Below are 16,902 nucleotides of genomic sequence, written 5' to 3'. Positions count from 1 at the left end.
TGCCGAAACATATGTAAAAGCAAGCGAATGTCAGAGGTGAAACTCGAACGTGTAGACTACTTGAAGTCTGTGCTCGCACTGAATCATGGCTGAACTTGATACTCCCCTCTGCGACCCACAGAATCTCTACAGGTGCCATTTCTCACAATTTCTTTGACAATAATTATCAAAATTTACGATAACAAGAAATATTGCATTTTCTTGTACGGATGAATGTCTTAGGCTTATTGAGTTATGTTTACTAATTACCCTGTAGCTACAAAAGTAAATGGAATTTTGACGAAATATTTTGTATACGTATTCTCAATTGCCATATGAAGCTCCATGAATTTTTTCATGACTTTGCATTTTTTGCCCTATACCTCCGTATATAAGGGTTCCGGCCGGCCCCCTTAATTGCATTCTTCACAACTGGTTCCTCCACTGTCAAATCTGGTGCCTGCATATGTCTCCCTTCATTAGGATTTACTGGGTCTTCTCTATTTAACAGCTCACAGAAACACTTCCTCCATACTTCCAATACTTTGTTCTCCTGTACTGTAATACTTCCATAGGCATCTTTCACTGTTCTGCTTCTTGCTTGGTATCCAATCTTTATTTTCCTGGTATCCTTATAGCTTTTCCATTATCCATTATCATTTCCAATGTTTCCTTTCATGTCACCCTGTTCCTTATTTTTTTTTTTTTTTTTTTTTTTTTTGCTGCCCTTCTTTTCTCCCTGAAGTTCTCTCCTAGTGCCTGATTATTCCTGTTCTGTAAGAATTTTATTCTTGTTTGTTACCTTTCATCTGTCATTCTTCTGTGGTCATCCATGGTTTCCTTCCTCAGCTGGTTCTTTAAAAATTTGTTCTATGTCCAGACATTCTTCCTGGAGTCCTATTTCTTCATCTTTATTTAGCAGTTGTAAATTTTCTTTTTGGAATTCCATCCTACATGTCTCACCTTTGAGCTTATCAGTCTTAAATTTTTCTCTCCTGTCAGTCCTACCGTTCATTTTCAAATTCAACTTTATCTTGACTGGCAGTCACTAAGTTATGGTCTGAGTCACAATCATCTCATCTGAAACTACATGCATCCATCAATGAACCTCTGAATTTGTGTTGTATAAGTATGTGATCAATTTGATTTCTTGTAATTCTGTCAGGTGAATTCCATGTGTGCTTGTGAATTTCTTTATGGGGATAATTCAGGCAGTCCCCGGGTTACGACAGGGGTTCCGTTCTTGAGACACATTGTAAGCCGAAAATCATCGTAAGCCGGAATACCGTCAAAAATCCTAAGAAAACCTTACTTTTAATGCTTTGGGTGCATTCAAAATTATGTAAACTGCATTCTTATTGCATTTTTCATCCAAAAAACCTTCAAATGTTGATTATTTTACATTTTTGGAGTCATACTTTTGGCGTTGTAAGTGGCATAACCCTGGAACATGTCGTAAACCTGGAAAATAGTTTCTGATAAATGTAATTGAAAAGCGCTGTAACCTTGGAACATCGTAAGCCAAACCCGTTGTAAGCCGGGGACTGCCTGTATTGTTTCAATCCCAATGGAGTTGGCAAATGCAGCAAGCCTAATTCCATTCTCACTACTAACCTCATCAGCATTATGTCTTCCACTTGCTTGGACCAATACATCTGCTTCATGTCCAATCTTAACATTACAGTCACCCAATACTATTATACATCATGCTTTTGTGTTTGTTTCACCTCACGGTAACATGATTATTCATCAATTTTTTTTTATTAAAAACATAAAAGTAGGGATGGGTAACAATTTCTCCCTAGGACTTTTATTTAGGAGGAACAAATTATACAACTTAGTATCCAGTGTTACATGTTTTCCAGCACCTATTAAAAACATCATAGAGGCAGTTTCCCACTCATGAAAAAAAGCTCTCTCTATTGATGATCTGCCAATAAAACGTACTGGTTAAGATGCCACACCTGCCAAAATACATTTACAAAAGTGCCAATGTCATCTTTTACTGACTGCCTGAAACTGAAAGTTAAGAAATCTTTAAATATAATTAGCTGTACTTGGTCTTTAACCAAGGAGCAGTGAAAGACATTGGTATTTCTAGGATTTATATAATTTACTTTATAAGGAATATACTTCTTTGACATATGACTGTGAGAATGATATGCATAAATTTTGTGCATTTGCATTTGACTGTCATGTGTTTTCAACAAGGATCATATTTATTCATGAAAATTCACTTATCCTTACCTTCTCACAATGGTGCCAAATGACCATGTGGCCAAAACTTCATATCTTCACTTATTTTAAAAGTTGAAGATATTCAGAAACCAGATAGCAATTACTTGAATATTTACATTTTCTCTTCTGCAGAATGGGGAAGGTTTTGAATTGTGTGTCCCCTCTTAACTAAAACTTTGAAGATGTTACCCATAACCATTAATCCCAAATACAACACCCCTGGCAAAATGAATTATGCTATGAAAAACATTTCAATGCTTTAATTTAAAACTTCATCTTTACAACCAAACTTTTGCAGAACACAGTAATTTTGCAAGCTTTTTATTCAGATTTTTTATGTTAAAAATAAAATACAATATAATGTATCATGTAATTTTGCTCAAACAAATATAAAATTCTAAGTCTTCTTCGGCACCTTGCTTTTCTTTTCTTGCTCTGCATCTACTAACAACCTCTTCTTACTGAAAAGATAAAAAATATTCAAATATCAACATTCTGGGGAATGAAGATGTTGCTCTGCACCTACTTATAACCCCTCCTTACTGAAAAGACATAACAAATAAAATATAAAAATTTTGGAGATTAAAGAAAATTAATGACTAAAGTAGTTAGTATATGCAAGTAAAATAATGGCCTTATAAACTGTTTAGATTATATTTAGGAAAAACTTCCTCGTGGTTATCACAGCCAACAAATCAAGATACAAAAAGTCCATGAATTCCTCTGATATTAATATCAGCAGATGAGATGTTAATCTCTATCAATGATTTTGAAAAAGTTCTAAAATTAACTGATCCATCACAACCATTCTGATCCCTTAAAAGATAGTTTTATCAATTATGCATTATCAGCTAATATGTTGATTTTTCATAATACCATGCCCAGGCCAAAATTTTACTAATTATTTAGTACTGAAACTGTTACTGCTTTTGCACATTACAATACCATATGTAAAAAATGTGATACAAGTAGGGATGGCTCATGTATAGCACTGTGGAACTCCAGGACCCCTGTTTTCACTCAAAATTTATTAATAACACAGTGTAATGATTTTTTTTTTCTTTCTTTCTTTATTAACCCTTAAATGCCGAAGCGGTAAATAAAAAAATGACTCCCGTATGCCGGAGGGGTTTGAGAGTGAGCGCAGAAGCGAAAAAATATTTTTTTCAAAAAATCACAGCGCGCTTAGAATTCAAGATTAAGAGTTCATTTTTGGCTCCTTTTTTTGTCATTGCTTGAAGTTTAGTATGCAACCATCAGAAATGAAAAAAATTATCATTATCATATATAAATAATGCGATATATGATAGCGCAAAAACGAAATTTCATATATAATTGTATTCAAATCGCGCTGTGCGCCAAACGGTTAGAGGTAACAAGTTACTTTTTTTTCGTTGTAATGTGCACTAAATTGCGATCATTTTGATATATAACACATTGTAAACGATAAAAGCAACACAGAGAAAATATATCACAAAAATGATGCATGAATGTCGTAAGCGCGCGGACGTAAAAAAATAATTTTTTAAAAAATTCACCATAAATCGAAATATTGTTATAGAGACTTGCAATTTGTTTCAAAATGAAGGAAAATGATTGAATATTACGATACTGTAAGAGTTTTAGCTTACAAATGCAGTTTTCGACCATTTCGAACGAGTTAAAGTTGACCGAATGTCGAATTTTTGTTTAAAAATTTTTTTTATATGCAAATATAAAAAAAATGAGAAATGCTACAACCTTCCAATAATTTTTGTTATATTGTGCATGTTTTTGCGCACATTTTCATATATAAAACTCTAAAAAAAGCGTAATATGAAAAGGCACAAATATTTGGAGAATGTGACCTACGCGTTTCGGAGATTTTCGGCCGAGAATCGGCGCGCGGACGGAATATAAATATTTTTTTCAAATATTCCCCATAAATCGAGATATTGTTCTAGAGACTTGCAATGTGTTGAAATTGATTAAATGATTGAATATTACTAGACTGTAAGATTTTTATGTTACAAATACGTTTTTTGACCATTTCGGTTGAGTCAAAGTGACCGATCGTAGTTTTTTTCGTTTTTTCCCTCTTTATCCGTACTTGATATGCAAATATTTCAAAAATGATAAAGGCTACACCTTCCAATATTTTTTTTTATATTGTGCATGTTTTTGTGCACATTTCCATATATAAACCTTTAAAAAAAGCGTAATATGAAAAGGCTCAAATATTAGGAGAATGTGACCTCCGCGTTTCGGAGATTTTCGGCCGAGAATCGTCGCGCGGAGGGGAAAAAAATATTTTTTTCAAAAATTCACCATAAATCGAAATATTGTTCTAGAGACTTGCAATTTGTTTTAAAATGAAGATAAATGATTGAATATTACTAGACTGTAAGATTTTTATGTTATAAATGCGTTTTTTGACCTTTTCGGTTGAGTCAAAGTTGACCGATCGTAGTTTTTTTCGTACTTATCGTACTTTATATGCAAATATTTCAAAAATGAGAAAATGCTACAACCTTCCAATATTTTTTGTTATATTGTGCATGTTTTTGCGCACATTCCATATATAAACCTTTTAAAAAAAGCGTAATATGAAAAGGGCTCAAATATTAGGAGAATGTGACCTACGCGTTTCGGAGATTTTCGGCCGAGAATCGTCGCGCGGAGGGGAAAAAATATTTTTCTTTAAAATTCACCATAAATCGAGATATTGTTCTCTAGAGACTTGCAACATATTGTTTTAAATTGAAGATAAATGATTGAATATTACTAGAACTGTAAGATTTTTGTTACAAATGCGTTTTTGACCTTTTCGGTTGAGTCAAAGTTGTTGGACCGATCGTAGTTTTTTTCTGTACTTACCGTACTTATATGCAAATATTTCAAAAATGAGAAATGCTACAACCTTCCAATATATTTTGTTATATGTGCATGTTTTTGCGCATATTTCCATATATAAACCTTTAAAAAAAGCGTAAAATGAAAGGCTCAAATATTAGGAGAATGTGACCTACGCGTTTCGGAGATTTTCGGCCGAGAATCGCGCGCGGAGGGGAAAAAAATATTTTTTTCAAAAATTCAACCATAAATCGAGATATTGTTCTAGAGACTTGCAATATGTTTTAAAATGAAGATAGATGATTGAATATTACTAGACTGTAAGATTTTTATGTTAAAAATGCGTTTTTTGACCTTTTCGGTTGAGTCAAGTTTGACCGATCGTAGTTTTTTCGTACTTATCGTACTTTATATGCAAATATTTCAAAAAATGAGAAATGCTACAACCTTCCAATATTTTTTGTTATATTGTGCATGTTTTTGCGCACATTTCCATATATAAACCTTTAAAATAAGCGTAATATGAAAAGGCACAACTTACCCCCCCAAAAAAATATTTATAATATATATATATATATAATATATATATATACTATATATATATATATATATATATAATATATATATATAAATTTTTTTTTTATACGTAAAATATATATATTACATTCTTCGATTCTGGTACCAATACATAAATAAAAGGAATGTAGGTGACACTTCTCTTTTTTGCATACAATGAAATGTCTTATTATTATTTTATCATGCACACATTCAGATATATAAAAAATTGTAATAAATATAAAACTAAATATAAAATAAATGCAGAATACTCACTCGTAATCCTGACTCTTTGTTCTATTCTTGTTTTCTCCCTCCTCCATTGAAGAGTCTTGCATTTTTTTCCACTCGACATGACGAGGTACAGGTGGAGGAGGGAGACGCGCGCCCTTACTGCTGATGGACCCGGCGGCCCCCCGTGCGCCCTCCGCTGTCGGTTTAGGGGGCGCGCTCCAATACATGACCTTAGTGTGGTACTTTCGGTCACACTCCCTCGATCCTGCAAAGAGCCAACTTTGCAGAGACGACAGAAGAACCGGGTGTCTCTCCTTCTGCCATTCATATGGCACACCCGGCACCGTTTCTGCCTTCGCCCTTGTAAGGCCTCCAGTATGTGTTCCCCTGGCAGCAGCCGACACGCAGGGTCCACTACCCGACGAGAAGCGGTGATGGCGGGGCCGGCAGCAAGAGCAGGGGCGTCGTCAGCAGGGGCGGCGGCGGCAGATCGAGCGAAGTTGGCCCTCCTATCTGCCCTTTCCTCTAGGGGCAGATCTGCAGCTCGGGGCAGGGGGTCAGTTATGGAAGGCACTCATCGGGATCGAAGTTGATGAGGGCATTCCCGGCTACCTCTAGAAACTGTATGTGGGTCAACCTCGGAAGATTGTCACCGCAGTACCCACAGTACAGTATGTAGGCATTTTGGAGGGCCAACTGAAGGATGTATTTGAGAGCTTCTGTGTCCACCTTCTGGTTCTCCTGGCGAAGGGATAGTACTGGATGAAGCTGATCAAAGAGATCAACTCCCATGTGCCTGTTGTAGTGCCCAATGACGGTAGGCCGCTCGGTACGAAACTACTCAAACACAACTCGGCCCTGTCGATGTGTCTTCTTCCCGCTGTACGATCTCTTCTTGGATGGGTTCTGGGGGAAGGAGTCGGACCCCCCTGTTCCAACAGATGACGAAGACAGCGCCCTTCCGCCGCCACTCTGTCTCTCCTCTTGCCAGGTGTTGCGGATGACTAGCGAACCTCTTGAGGACATTCGGGGCCCCACGCACCAACCGAAGGGTACCACTGACGTGAACACCTGCTTCATACAGTTCCTGGGCCAGGGATACCGAGTTATAATAATTATCCATAAACAGGTGATATCCCTGGTTACAGAAACGTCCCACAAGGTTGAATACAGTGTCACGCAGCGTGGAGAAGACCCCGGTATACACTTAAAAGAAAAGTCCACAACGTATCCAGTGTTGGCCTCGGTAATGAGAAAGAATTTATTTCACCATATTTTCTTTGGCTTCTTGGGGTTATACACTTTTATACTAAGACGTCCTTTGTAAGGCATCATCCCCTCATCCAAAGACAGGTTCTTTCCAGAAATCACGAGATTACTACACCGCTCACGGATATAATCCAACACTGTACGCACTAAAATGAGGCGATCACTGTTATTCCGGGGTATGGCCCTTCGGTTGAAGGCGTTGAAGTACCTGTCCAACGCCAGGAAATTATCACGGGACATAACGCCAGGCACATTTGGCATACATAAAAAATAATTTCACCTCCAATATTACCTGACGTCGACAGCAGGTGTCATACCAAAATAAATGTGGAGCCCCAAAAAAACAATAAAATGCGCCATGTCAATGAGGTTGCAACCCCGCCAGTAATACGACAAGGTTGTCCTCAGCTATACCGGCAGTACCGAGCGTAGTCCACCGTCTCATGTACCAGGTATTCCAGCAATTTCCCAGGCGTCAGGAAAAGCTGGATGAACCCCAAAACAGTCAGGGGTACTGGTATGGTCATCCCAGGGGTTGCCGTGAAGGGGTGCATGTAGGAGGGGTGGGGTCCTCCGTCCACCCCTCCCCCAGTCACTCTCCGACGACCGACCTTCACCTTGGCTGGCGCGACGAGCCGACCTTCTACGTGCCCGTACGCGCGCGGTGCGGCACGATATTGCACACTACCCACCCCCTCGTTGGCCATCACCCTCACTTAGGCCCTCACTTTCTGTATCGTCCTCTGCGATAAAACTTGAGCCCGTATCCCCACCCTCCCCTCCTCCTCAGATTCCCCCTCGTAAGCACTGAACCCACTGAATTCGAGCTCACTTTCGGGATGTGAGCCTCGAATGGACATTGGGGGCATATATTCATCCTCACTTTCATCGGGACTGATGTCCTCATCACTCGATGACCATCCGCCATCAAAATGAGGACTTGCGACATGTTCCCGATCAAGCTCCGAAAGATACTCATCTATGTCCCTTGGTTGGAGGCCTCCCAAATGCCTACGAATGCCCCTAAGGACGCCCACATGCTTCCTAGGGGTAACCAAAGGCATACGATGTGTTCCTGAAACACTTTCAGCCACACGTGGCCGCACAGAACGGCCTTGAGGCGCGGGGTCATGATGGGTGCTTGGCCCCTCACCAGCATCCAGGTCCAAAACTCGCCTTACACGATCCCTTCCGACGGGTAAAACGCGCCTTTCACGGTTCACACGTCGTTGAGACATATCTATGAATGTCCTGTAGCAATACAAATGCTCAAAGTCTCGCACAAGTCCAGAAAAACACGCTTTTCACGAAAGATCGCTCTCGGATGGTGCGCTACTGATGCTGGCTGGAGCGAGAAGAAGGGATATCGCGCATGCGCACCTGGGTCACGCTTCAAAACAAAACAAGGCCTTGATCCGTGAACTCCCAGCATCCCCCAAGGCGCGTGATTCAAAAGTTTTAGGCTAGTAGGCCTATAAGTATTTTTACGCGAATTTTAAAAAAAACTTTCGTATGTCGACGTAAAATACGTCCAGTCGGCGTTTAAGGGTTAACTAAATAGAATTTAATACTATGATAAATCATTCACAATGTCCATGGTTATCTCCATTCATCTCATTTGTGAAGAAACTACAAAAATGCTTGTATGGAACTATGTACTTCATAGTTCCAGTGACACGTTTGGTTGTTCTATGCATGCGAACATGTCTGAGGGAAGAAGCAGGCTCACAGTGTAGAAGAAGCATTGTCATTCACACAGTTCTAATCTTTTTGTCTGCGAAGGAGAATGAAGCACATTCCATGATTGACAGAGGAAAACTTGAAACGGAACTGGGAATATTCTACAGCAGGTCCAATATGCATGAATATGCAAATTAATTGACCTGCTGAAGTTTATCATTGAAGGTAATTTAAATTTAGATGGCATTCTTAGCAAAACTATGAAACTGATAAAAATCCTCCTCACAATTCTCATAACTACATCAGAGGCTTTATCATTATTATAAAGGATTAGTTTATCCAGACCTCTGAGCCTAATAAAGACTCTTCTCAGGCTGGTTTTCAAGAATTAATCCTGAAAAGAAAAAAAAATTAGACTTTATTTAGAAAACCAGTTCTACTTAGGGACATAATGATTCTATTAAATAAGAAATTAATGTTGGGCTTTGAAAATATATGCTTCATTGATGGTTCCAAATTGGACCATCAGCTAATAAGTGTTGGACAGTCATTGGTATTTGGCATGTACAAATTACATTTCATTGGATCTGAAAGTGGATTTGACATCAAATGACCATATGAAAATATAGTATGGTCTATCATAGTCGTGTTATACAACTTTGGCGCTTTCTTTTTGAGATGATGACATCCATGATTAAACTTCACTTTTTATATTTCTGTTTGTTTGTACTTGGCACTGATGTCCAATCTGTTTGCCAGTCTTGCTATATCAAAGGCTTAATAGAGGTTATCCAGTCTGATACTGGGGCATGTGTAATTGTTGATGAAATAGTGCAAGCTAATTTGGCAGCTGTATCTGCTTTTCAGTTTCCTTCAATTCCCACATGTGCTGGAATCCAACATATTTTTATTGATAGTCCTGATTGAATAAGTTGATGGATTTTTATTTGGATTTCTTGTGCAAGATGATTTAGAGACTTGTTTATAGCATCAATAGCACTTGTGAGTCACTGAAAATTATGGTGGAAATTGCTCTATTCTGGCTGTTAGTTCTGCAGTGTATAGTGATGATATTGAGGGAAGACTTATTTTAACTAATTCATCTTTTGAGAATGTTGAAGCTCCTACTCCAGTGCTGCTTTTTATCCATCTATATTGATCATAAGCTGATCTCCTCTTCTTCTGATGTGTTCTGACACAAGTCAGCGGTACATCTCTGTGTTTGCCATATTTCTTTTTAAAAGATATGATAGAGCACTGCATATTTTTATTAATTTCAAAGTCCAAGGTGGTGGGAGTTCTACTGCTGAATGGAAAATTGGTGTAATATGTGAATTCATTAAATACTTTATTCTTTTAGGGAATGAACTAGCACTACGGTTTGCAAATCTTTGATTATAAGTCAGAAAGCAGGTAGCAGCAGGAGAGATTCCTGCTTAAAGGGAAGGGCCCCTACGCATAGTTATTAAGTTGTGGTGATGTTTTAGGGTTAATATATATGCTTCTGCTAACAAGGAGTTTATTGGGGATGACCAAAATGTTCCAGTGCATAGACGTATTCCTTCATGATGTAATGCATCTAGTGTTTTTAATATTGTTACTAAGGCAGACAAATATATTGTATAACATTACATGGTGTTACGTCCAGTTCCCTATTTGGTGTGTGATAGTTTTTTAAATAAGGCAAGGACTTTTACGCCTTTTGCTTTGATATATTTGAGGTGTGCTTTCCAGTTCAGTTACTGATCAAACACCATTCCTAGCTATTTTTTAGCTTACTTGTTTGGTGTTTTAATCATCTTTGATCTTAATAGAAAATAATTGCATTTATTTATAAAAAATTGGAATCCTAATGAATTTGCCCAGTTGGTAATATTTGTGATGGTTGTATTAAGGATTCTTTGGGCATGTCTTAGCATGCTATTTGTATAGCACATGGCAAAGTCATCAGCATACAAGCTATTTTTAACTCCTTTTGGTAAATTTATTGTGATGTCATTGATTGCTAAAGCAAATAGAGTATAGCTTAAGACACTGCCTCGAGAGATTCCTTCTTCTACTTTATAAATATCTGAATATGACTTTTCTATTTGAATTTGTAAAGTTCTATCAGAGAAAATTTTTAAGGAAAATTAGTAAATGACCTCTTTTTCCTTCAGAGTGGAGTTTTTGCATGATATTGTCTCCATGTATCATATGCTTTTTCTATGTAAAAAAAATATTGCCACTGTTAACTTTTGCTGGTAAAATCCTTTTTTGGTATGATTTTCTAGACAGGTTAGTGGATCAAGGGTTGATCGACCAGCTATTGACCGCAACTGTGTTGGTGTTGGAACTGAATTTTTTGTTATGACATGTTAGTCGTGTATTGACCATTTTTTTTTTAATTTGGCATAAACAACTTGTTAAAGATATTGGTCTATAATTGGATGGATACTTGAATCTTTTCCAGATTTGTTTATTGGGATAATGAAGGCATGTTTCCATTTATCTGGAAAAACACATTTCATTGAGATGGTGTTATAGAATTTTTTTATAGCGTAGTCGCTGTTTCGTCCTTAAAGGATTTACCCCTCCATGGTGTGTGCCAGTGCCCCATGGTGGTCAAACTTATATCAAAGAAATATCTTTTAGCCTGGTCTTGTAGCTTGGTAATATACCATAATGATAAACACAATGACAAGTGATAGAGTATAACAAACTCAAACACAAGAAGGCATTTTATCTTGTCTTCAGCAAAGCTGTACCCAGTTTCCTAAACTTCAGAAGCGACTATTGTGCATGCGCATTGGCCATCTTGTTTTATGATTGGGTCGATTAAAAGACCAAAAAACCATTACTCCTCCGGTCAACGCAGACAAGTTTATTTAGCCAGTGCTCCTCATTTTTGAGAAATTTTTCAAGATCATTCTCTAGGAATCATGGTACGTATCACTAAAATTTGAAAGTTAAGTGCTTATTTTTTCAAGATTTAGCGAAAAACATTTAGGTTAAAAACTGTAGTAAAAAATTTAGTTTTGAATACAGAAACTTTTTTTGTTTGGTCATCCCTTGTTTGTAGAGCACATGATCAGTGTAATATACGATCCTTGCTAGCCTTCTTTATGAAACTGAGAATTGTTAATGAATTTATCCTTCTTTTGGAAGCTTTAGCTAAAGAACTACGTGCTCCCAATGTATTATTAATTTATTTAATCTTTTCAGACAACAGTGTCTGCAATTTCCTTAGCATTAGCCTACATGAGCTATTAGCCTAGTTGATTTGGGACAAATTTTAAACTAGATTAGCTATTATTTGTAGCCTGTAACCTAAGATTGTATATCTTAAAGGTGATTTTAATAGCCCTGACTAGGTAGTTACCTAATATTTCGGTGATAAATGCCTAGAAGTAGATAAACAGGCTACACCATTTTAATTTTATTTGGCATACATATTTAGCATGACCAAAATTACCCAAGATAGGTAATTCCTAATGTTAAGTAGTAAACCTTTACTAACACCCTATTAGACTGAATTGTTAGCCCAGAATATGTAACCTAAGACTAGAAAAAAATTAGCAACAGGTGCCAGATGAAATAGTAGTCTAAACCTGGGGCTACATTTCAAGTGGTTGTTTTAAATAACACGTAAAATTGAGTGTTGAAATTCTAATTCTAATTAGATATTCTAAATTACGTTTAGAGTAAGTGCTAATTTACTTATAAGGTAAAATAAATTAACATGAAGGTTAGTATTGATAGGATGGTTTTTATATAGGCTAGTTTATCTGTAATACAACATACTAAAAGTATTCAAGCCTTGCAAAATGTCTGTTTGCTACGACTTAGTATCCTAGCCTATATACAAGTTTACAAACCAGTTTATTAAAAAGTTTTAAAAATTACTGGGCTCAATAAATAGTAACTTGGTTGTGTAGCCTAACTAAGCGATAAGGGTACATATTAACCCTTAAACGCCGAGCCGGTATTTCCAAAAGTGTCTCCCGTATGCTGGCAGCGTTCGCGAGTGAGCGCCGAAGCGGAAAATTTTTTTTTTCAAAAAATCACAGCACGCTTAATTTTCAAGATTAAGAGTTCATTTTTGGCTCCTTTCTTTGTCATTTGCTGAAGTTTAGTATGCAACCATCAGAAATGAACAAAAATATCATTATCATATATAAATATTGGAATATATGACAGCGCAAAAAAAAATTTCATATATAATTGTATACAAATCGCGCTGTGAGCAAAACGGTTAAAGCTAATGAGTTAATTATTTTTTTGTTGTATTGTACACTAAATTGCGATGATTTTGGTATATAGCAAATTGTAAAACGATCAAAGCAACACGGAGAAAATATTATCACAATATGATGCATGAATTCGTAACATGGGGACCTAAAAAAAAAAAAGCTTCAAAAATTCACCATAAATCAAAATATTGTGCTAGAGACTTCCCGTTTGTTGCAAAATGAATGTAATTCATTGAATATTACTAGACAGTAAGTGTTGTAGCTTACAATTGCAGTTTTCGACCATTTCGGTCGAGTTAAAGTTGACCGAAGGTAGAATTTTTTCTTTTTATCGTTATTTATATGAAAATATTTCAAAACTGATAAAAGCTACAACCATGGGTTATTTTTGGTTGTATTCTACATAAAATTGCGCACATTTTCATATATAAAACTTTATGTAACGGTGTGATGGTAATTGCTTCATAGCAAAGGAAGATAAAGGAAAGGAGAACGCATTTTCGAGAAGTTTGGCAGTAAGAGGGTTTTCGCGCCCGTGTTGGAGGCGCCTTTTTCTTGCGGCTGTTCTGGAATCGTCGGGCGTGTTGTGGAGCGCAAACACACGCCTAAGTGGCGGGAGAAATGCCGCGATTTCTGATGCAATACCTCGTCTAGATTCATCTAGGGAGTCCTAGTAAACTCAGGAATCTGTGACGCTCGCCGTAGGCTCCGCCCCCACATTGCCGTATAAATATGACGAACGAACTTTGGAGAGCAGTGATCGTAGAAGAGAAGGAAGAGATCGTAAAAGAGAGATCACCAGTTAGTCACAGAGAGATATCCTCAGTAAGAGCCACAGATCAGATTATCAGTGAGAGATCAGCAGCAGTGATCGTCAGAGAGAGACTAGAGACGAAGGAACCGACAAAGTATCAATCAAAAGAAGAGTTGTTCGAGAGTTGGTTGGATATTGGTCTAGTCGTCTTCAGGAGTGGACGAATTATCTCGTGTTTTCTCGACGTCGAGCAGACTTCAGAGAAGAAAAGGTCCTGCTACAGGTTTTGGGGAGTTCCTGCCTTTCAAGTAGACTAGTTTCTGCAATACGGAGTCAAGAGGACGACTGCAATTGCCGCTCTACATTTATGAAGCCAGCGCGCCGAATTGCCAAATTGACTAGCAAGTATTTGAATTGCCTCACTGTTCCCCAGTTCATGCAGTGTAAGATTCTATCTTATTATGTAAATAGGAGATACCATTCTGCATTTACCTTTGTTAGTAAGCTTGTAAATAAACCTTTGTTGTGTTAGTGTTTCTTTCTATATTCGTATCCCCAGTTTCAACTGTTGGTGTTGAAATATTTTTTTTTATTATTTCATATCGAACCTGAAGCGGACCTCTCTCAGAGGCCGTAACATTGTTTCGACCCTTTCCAGGATATTTCGACACCGTAACATTGTCTCTGAGATCTCAGGGTCCGTAAGATTGTGGCGACCTTGCCTAGGCTATCAACACTTTAACAGTTTGAAACAGGGAGGATATAGAAAGAATCAGAATGAGTGAGATGGTGAAAGAGTTTATTGAGTCGGGTAGGCTACTAGGTCTAGAGGGGAATGATCTCCGTGAGTATGTTGAGAAGAAAGAAAGAGAGAAGTATGAGAGAGAAGTAATGAAAATGCAGCAAGAGAAAGAGAGAGAAGCAATGATAATCCAGCAAGAGAAAGAGAGAGAAGCAATGAAAATGCAGCAAGAGAGAGAAATGTTGGTAATGCAGCAGGAAGAGAGAAAGAGCGTATGCATGAGTTGGAAATTGCTCGGTTAAGGGAAAGTACTCGTAACAGTCGGACAGGCGAAAACGAAAACAGAGCTGAAACGTTAGGTATAAGTGCAGTGCTAAAATTAGTACCAAAGTTTGATGAGGAAGATGTTACAACATATTTCATGTGTTTTAAAAAGTTAATGGAACGAGTAGGTTCTCCTAAAGAAATGTGGACTTTATATTTGCAGTCAGTTTTGAGAGGTAGGGCACTTACTTAGCGCATATAGGTTAGTACCGGAGGCGTACCGTAAGAAATTTAGAAATTTGAGAAAGGATGAAAATATTACGTATGTAGAATACGGTAAGAAGTTAGATAGGCTGTTTTTTGATTGGTTAACTTCTGCTAAGGTTGAGGATTTTGACGGTTTGAAGAACTTAGTGTTGTTAGAAAACTTCAAAGATAACGTATCCCCTGAGATTAAACTTTATATAGAGGATAGGCGAGAAGTATCTTTTGCAGGAGCAACTAGGCTAGCTGACGAATATAGTCTAACTCATAATTTGAGTGTTAGTAAGAAACGAAATGATCCTTCATCTGGTAGAGTACAAAGCAGTAAAGGTTTCAGTCCTAGTAATAGCAATGCGAGTAAAAGTGACTATTCCTGTTATACATGCGGAAAACCTGGTCATACATCTAAGGTTTGTAAGAGTAGAATGGTATCTAGTGGCTCAGAATTAACTTGTTTCTGATGTAATGGGAAAGGGCATTTAGTGAGGAACTGTGCAGTAGAAAGGAAGGACGGTAAGAAACCAGTGTCTCTAGTTAACCTTTCATCAAGCAGGAATGATGTAATGAGAGAAACTAGGAAAGTTTTTGGCGAATTTCTGTCGGAAGGCGTAGTTTCCTCTCTGGGAGGAGTAGATTCGAGAGAAGTAGTCTTGCTTCGAGACACAGGCTCTGCTGTCTCACTGATCAGAGGAGTGTGTGTACCGAACAGGGCAGAAATCAATATGGAGGAGAAAGTCATGTTAGGTGGATTTCCTAACACTTGTGTTCTTTGTCCTTTGTTGAAGTTGAATTTAGAAAGTCAGGTAGTGTCAGGAGAAGTAAAACTTACAGTTGTGGACAGTTTGCCCGTCGAAGGCGTTGACATTATTGTTGGTAATGGCTTAGCTTTATCCAAGAATGTGAATCCTGTTGTGAGGAATATTCCAGTGCCTGAAATGGTAGTAACTAGGTCGGGTTTAGATACAGATGTAGACTACGGTCATAATTTGTTCGTGGATTCGAACGAGTGTGAGTTCGTGGATTCGAACGTGAGTGAGTTCGTGGATTCGAACGAGTGTGATAGAGGTAGCGAGGTTGATCTTGGCATGAATGTGGCTGAGAGACCTAACTCTATTGTGGACAGTGATAGCCAAACGGAAGGCGTAGCTGTCGAGAGTAACGTAGTAAATGTACCAGTATCTAGTACTAGTTACGGTGATGAATTAGGCTCTAACATTTTGGATAAGGATGAGCTAGTCAAATTGCAGAAAGAGGATGAGACACTAACCCAAATTTTTGAATGTGAGGTGGACGATGATCTCGATGATGTGAGTAATAAAACTTTTTGTGTAAAGGACAAAGTTTTGTGTCATGTTTGCCGTAAGTCAGGTAGTGAAGGGGGAATCACAGAAAAATTCAGTTTCTAGGAAGCTTCATGAATTAGTTTTGAATTTTGCACATGATGAGCAAGGACATTTGGGAGTAAATAAAACTTTTCAAGTGTATTAGTAGTAGGGCATACTTTTGGCCTAAGATGAAAAATGACGTGAAGAGGTATGCTTTAAGCTGTCTTGAATATCAAATTGCCGGGAAACCGATTCGAGTAATTCCCAGAGTTCAGTTGTGTAATGTTCCTTCAGTAGGCGAATATTTTGGGAATGTACTTATAAATATGTTCGGAACTTTGCCTAGAAGTAAGGGTAGAGATGATTGCATAACTAATCTTGGAAAATTATAAAAACAATTTAAGGGATGTTTGGCAGTTTGCGGAGGAGAATGGAAGCGCTTGGCACTTTAAGCGAAAGAAAACCCGAACAGAAGTCAAGGGGGAACTGAAGGAAAGCTTGATCTGAAATCAAACAAGAGAAGTTTGTGTGTAA

The 16,902-nt window shown here is 37.7% G+C and overlaps 1 protein-coding gene across 2 annotated transcripts in view; it reads right to left on the bottom strand.

The window, feature by feature from the left end:
* Nucleotides 1–2,067: 2,067 nt before the first annotated feature.
* The window catches only part of LOC135218377 (RNA cytidine acetyltransferase-like), a 558,384-nt gene continuing 543,549 nt past the window's right edge, over nucleotides 2,068–16,902 (bottom strand). For both annotated transcript variants that reach the window (XM_064254646.1, XM_064254647.1), the window contains one exon: nucleotides 2,068–2,678. In XM_064254646.1, coding sequence (XP_064110716.1) covers nucleotides 2,615–2,678 — 64 coding nt within the window. In that variant the 3' untranslated portion in view covers nucleotides 2,068–2,614. The remainder of the gene's footprint in view (nucleotides 2,679–16,902) is intronic.

Source organism: Macrobrachium nipponense, chromosome 9 (genome assembly GCF_015104395.2).
Source record: "Macrobrachium nipponense isolate FS-2020 chromosome 9, ASM1510439v2, whole genome shotgun sequence".
NCBI classification, from domain to species: Eukaryota; Metazoa; Arthropoda; class Malacostraca; order Decapoda; family Palaemonidae; genus Macrobrachium; species Macrobrachium nipponense.
This window is presented reverse-complemented; position numbering and strand designations above follow the sequence as displayed.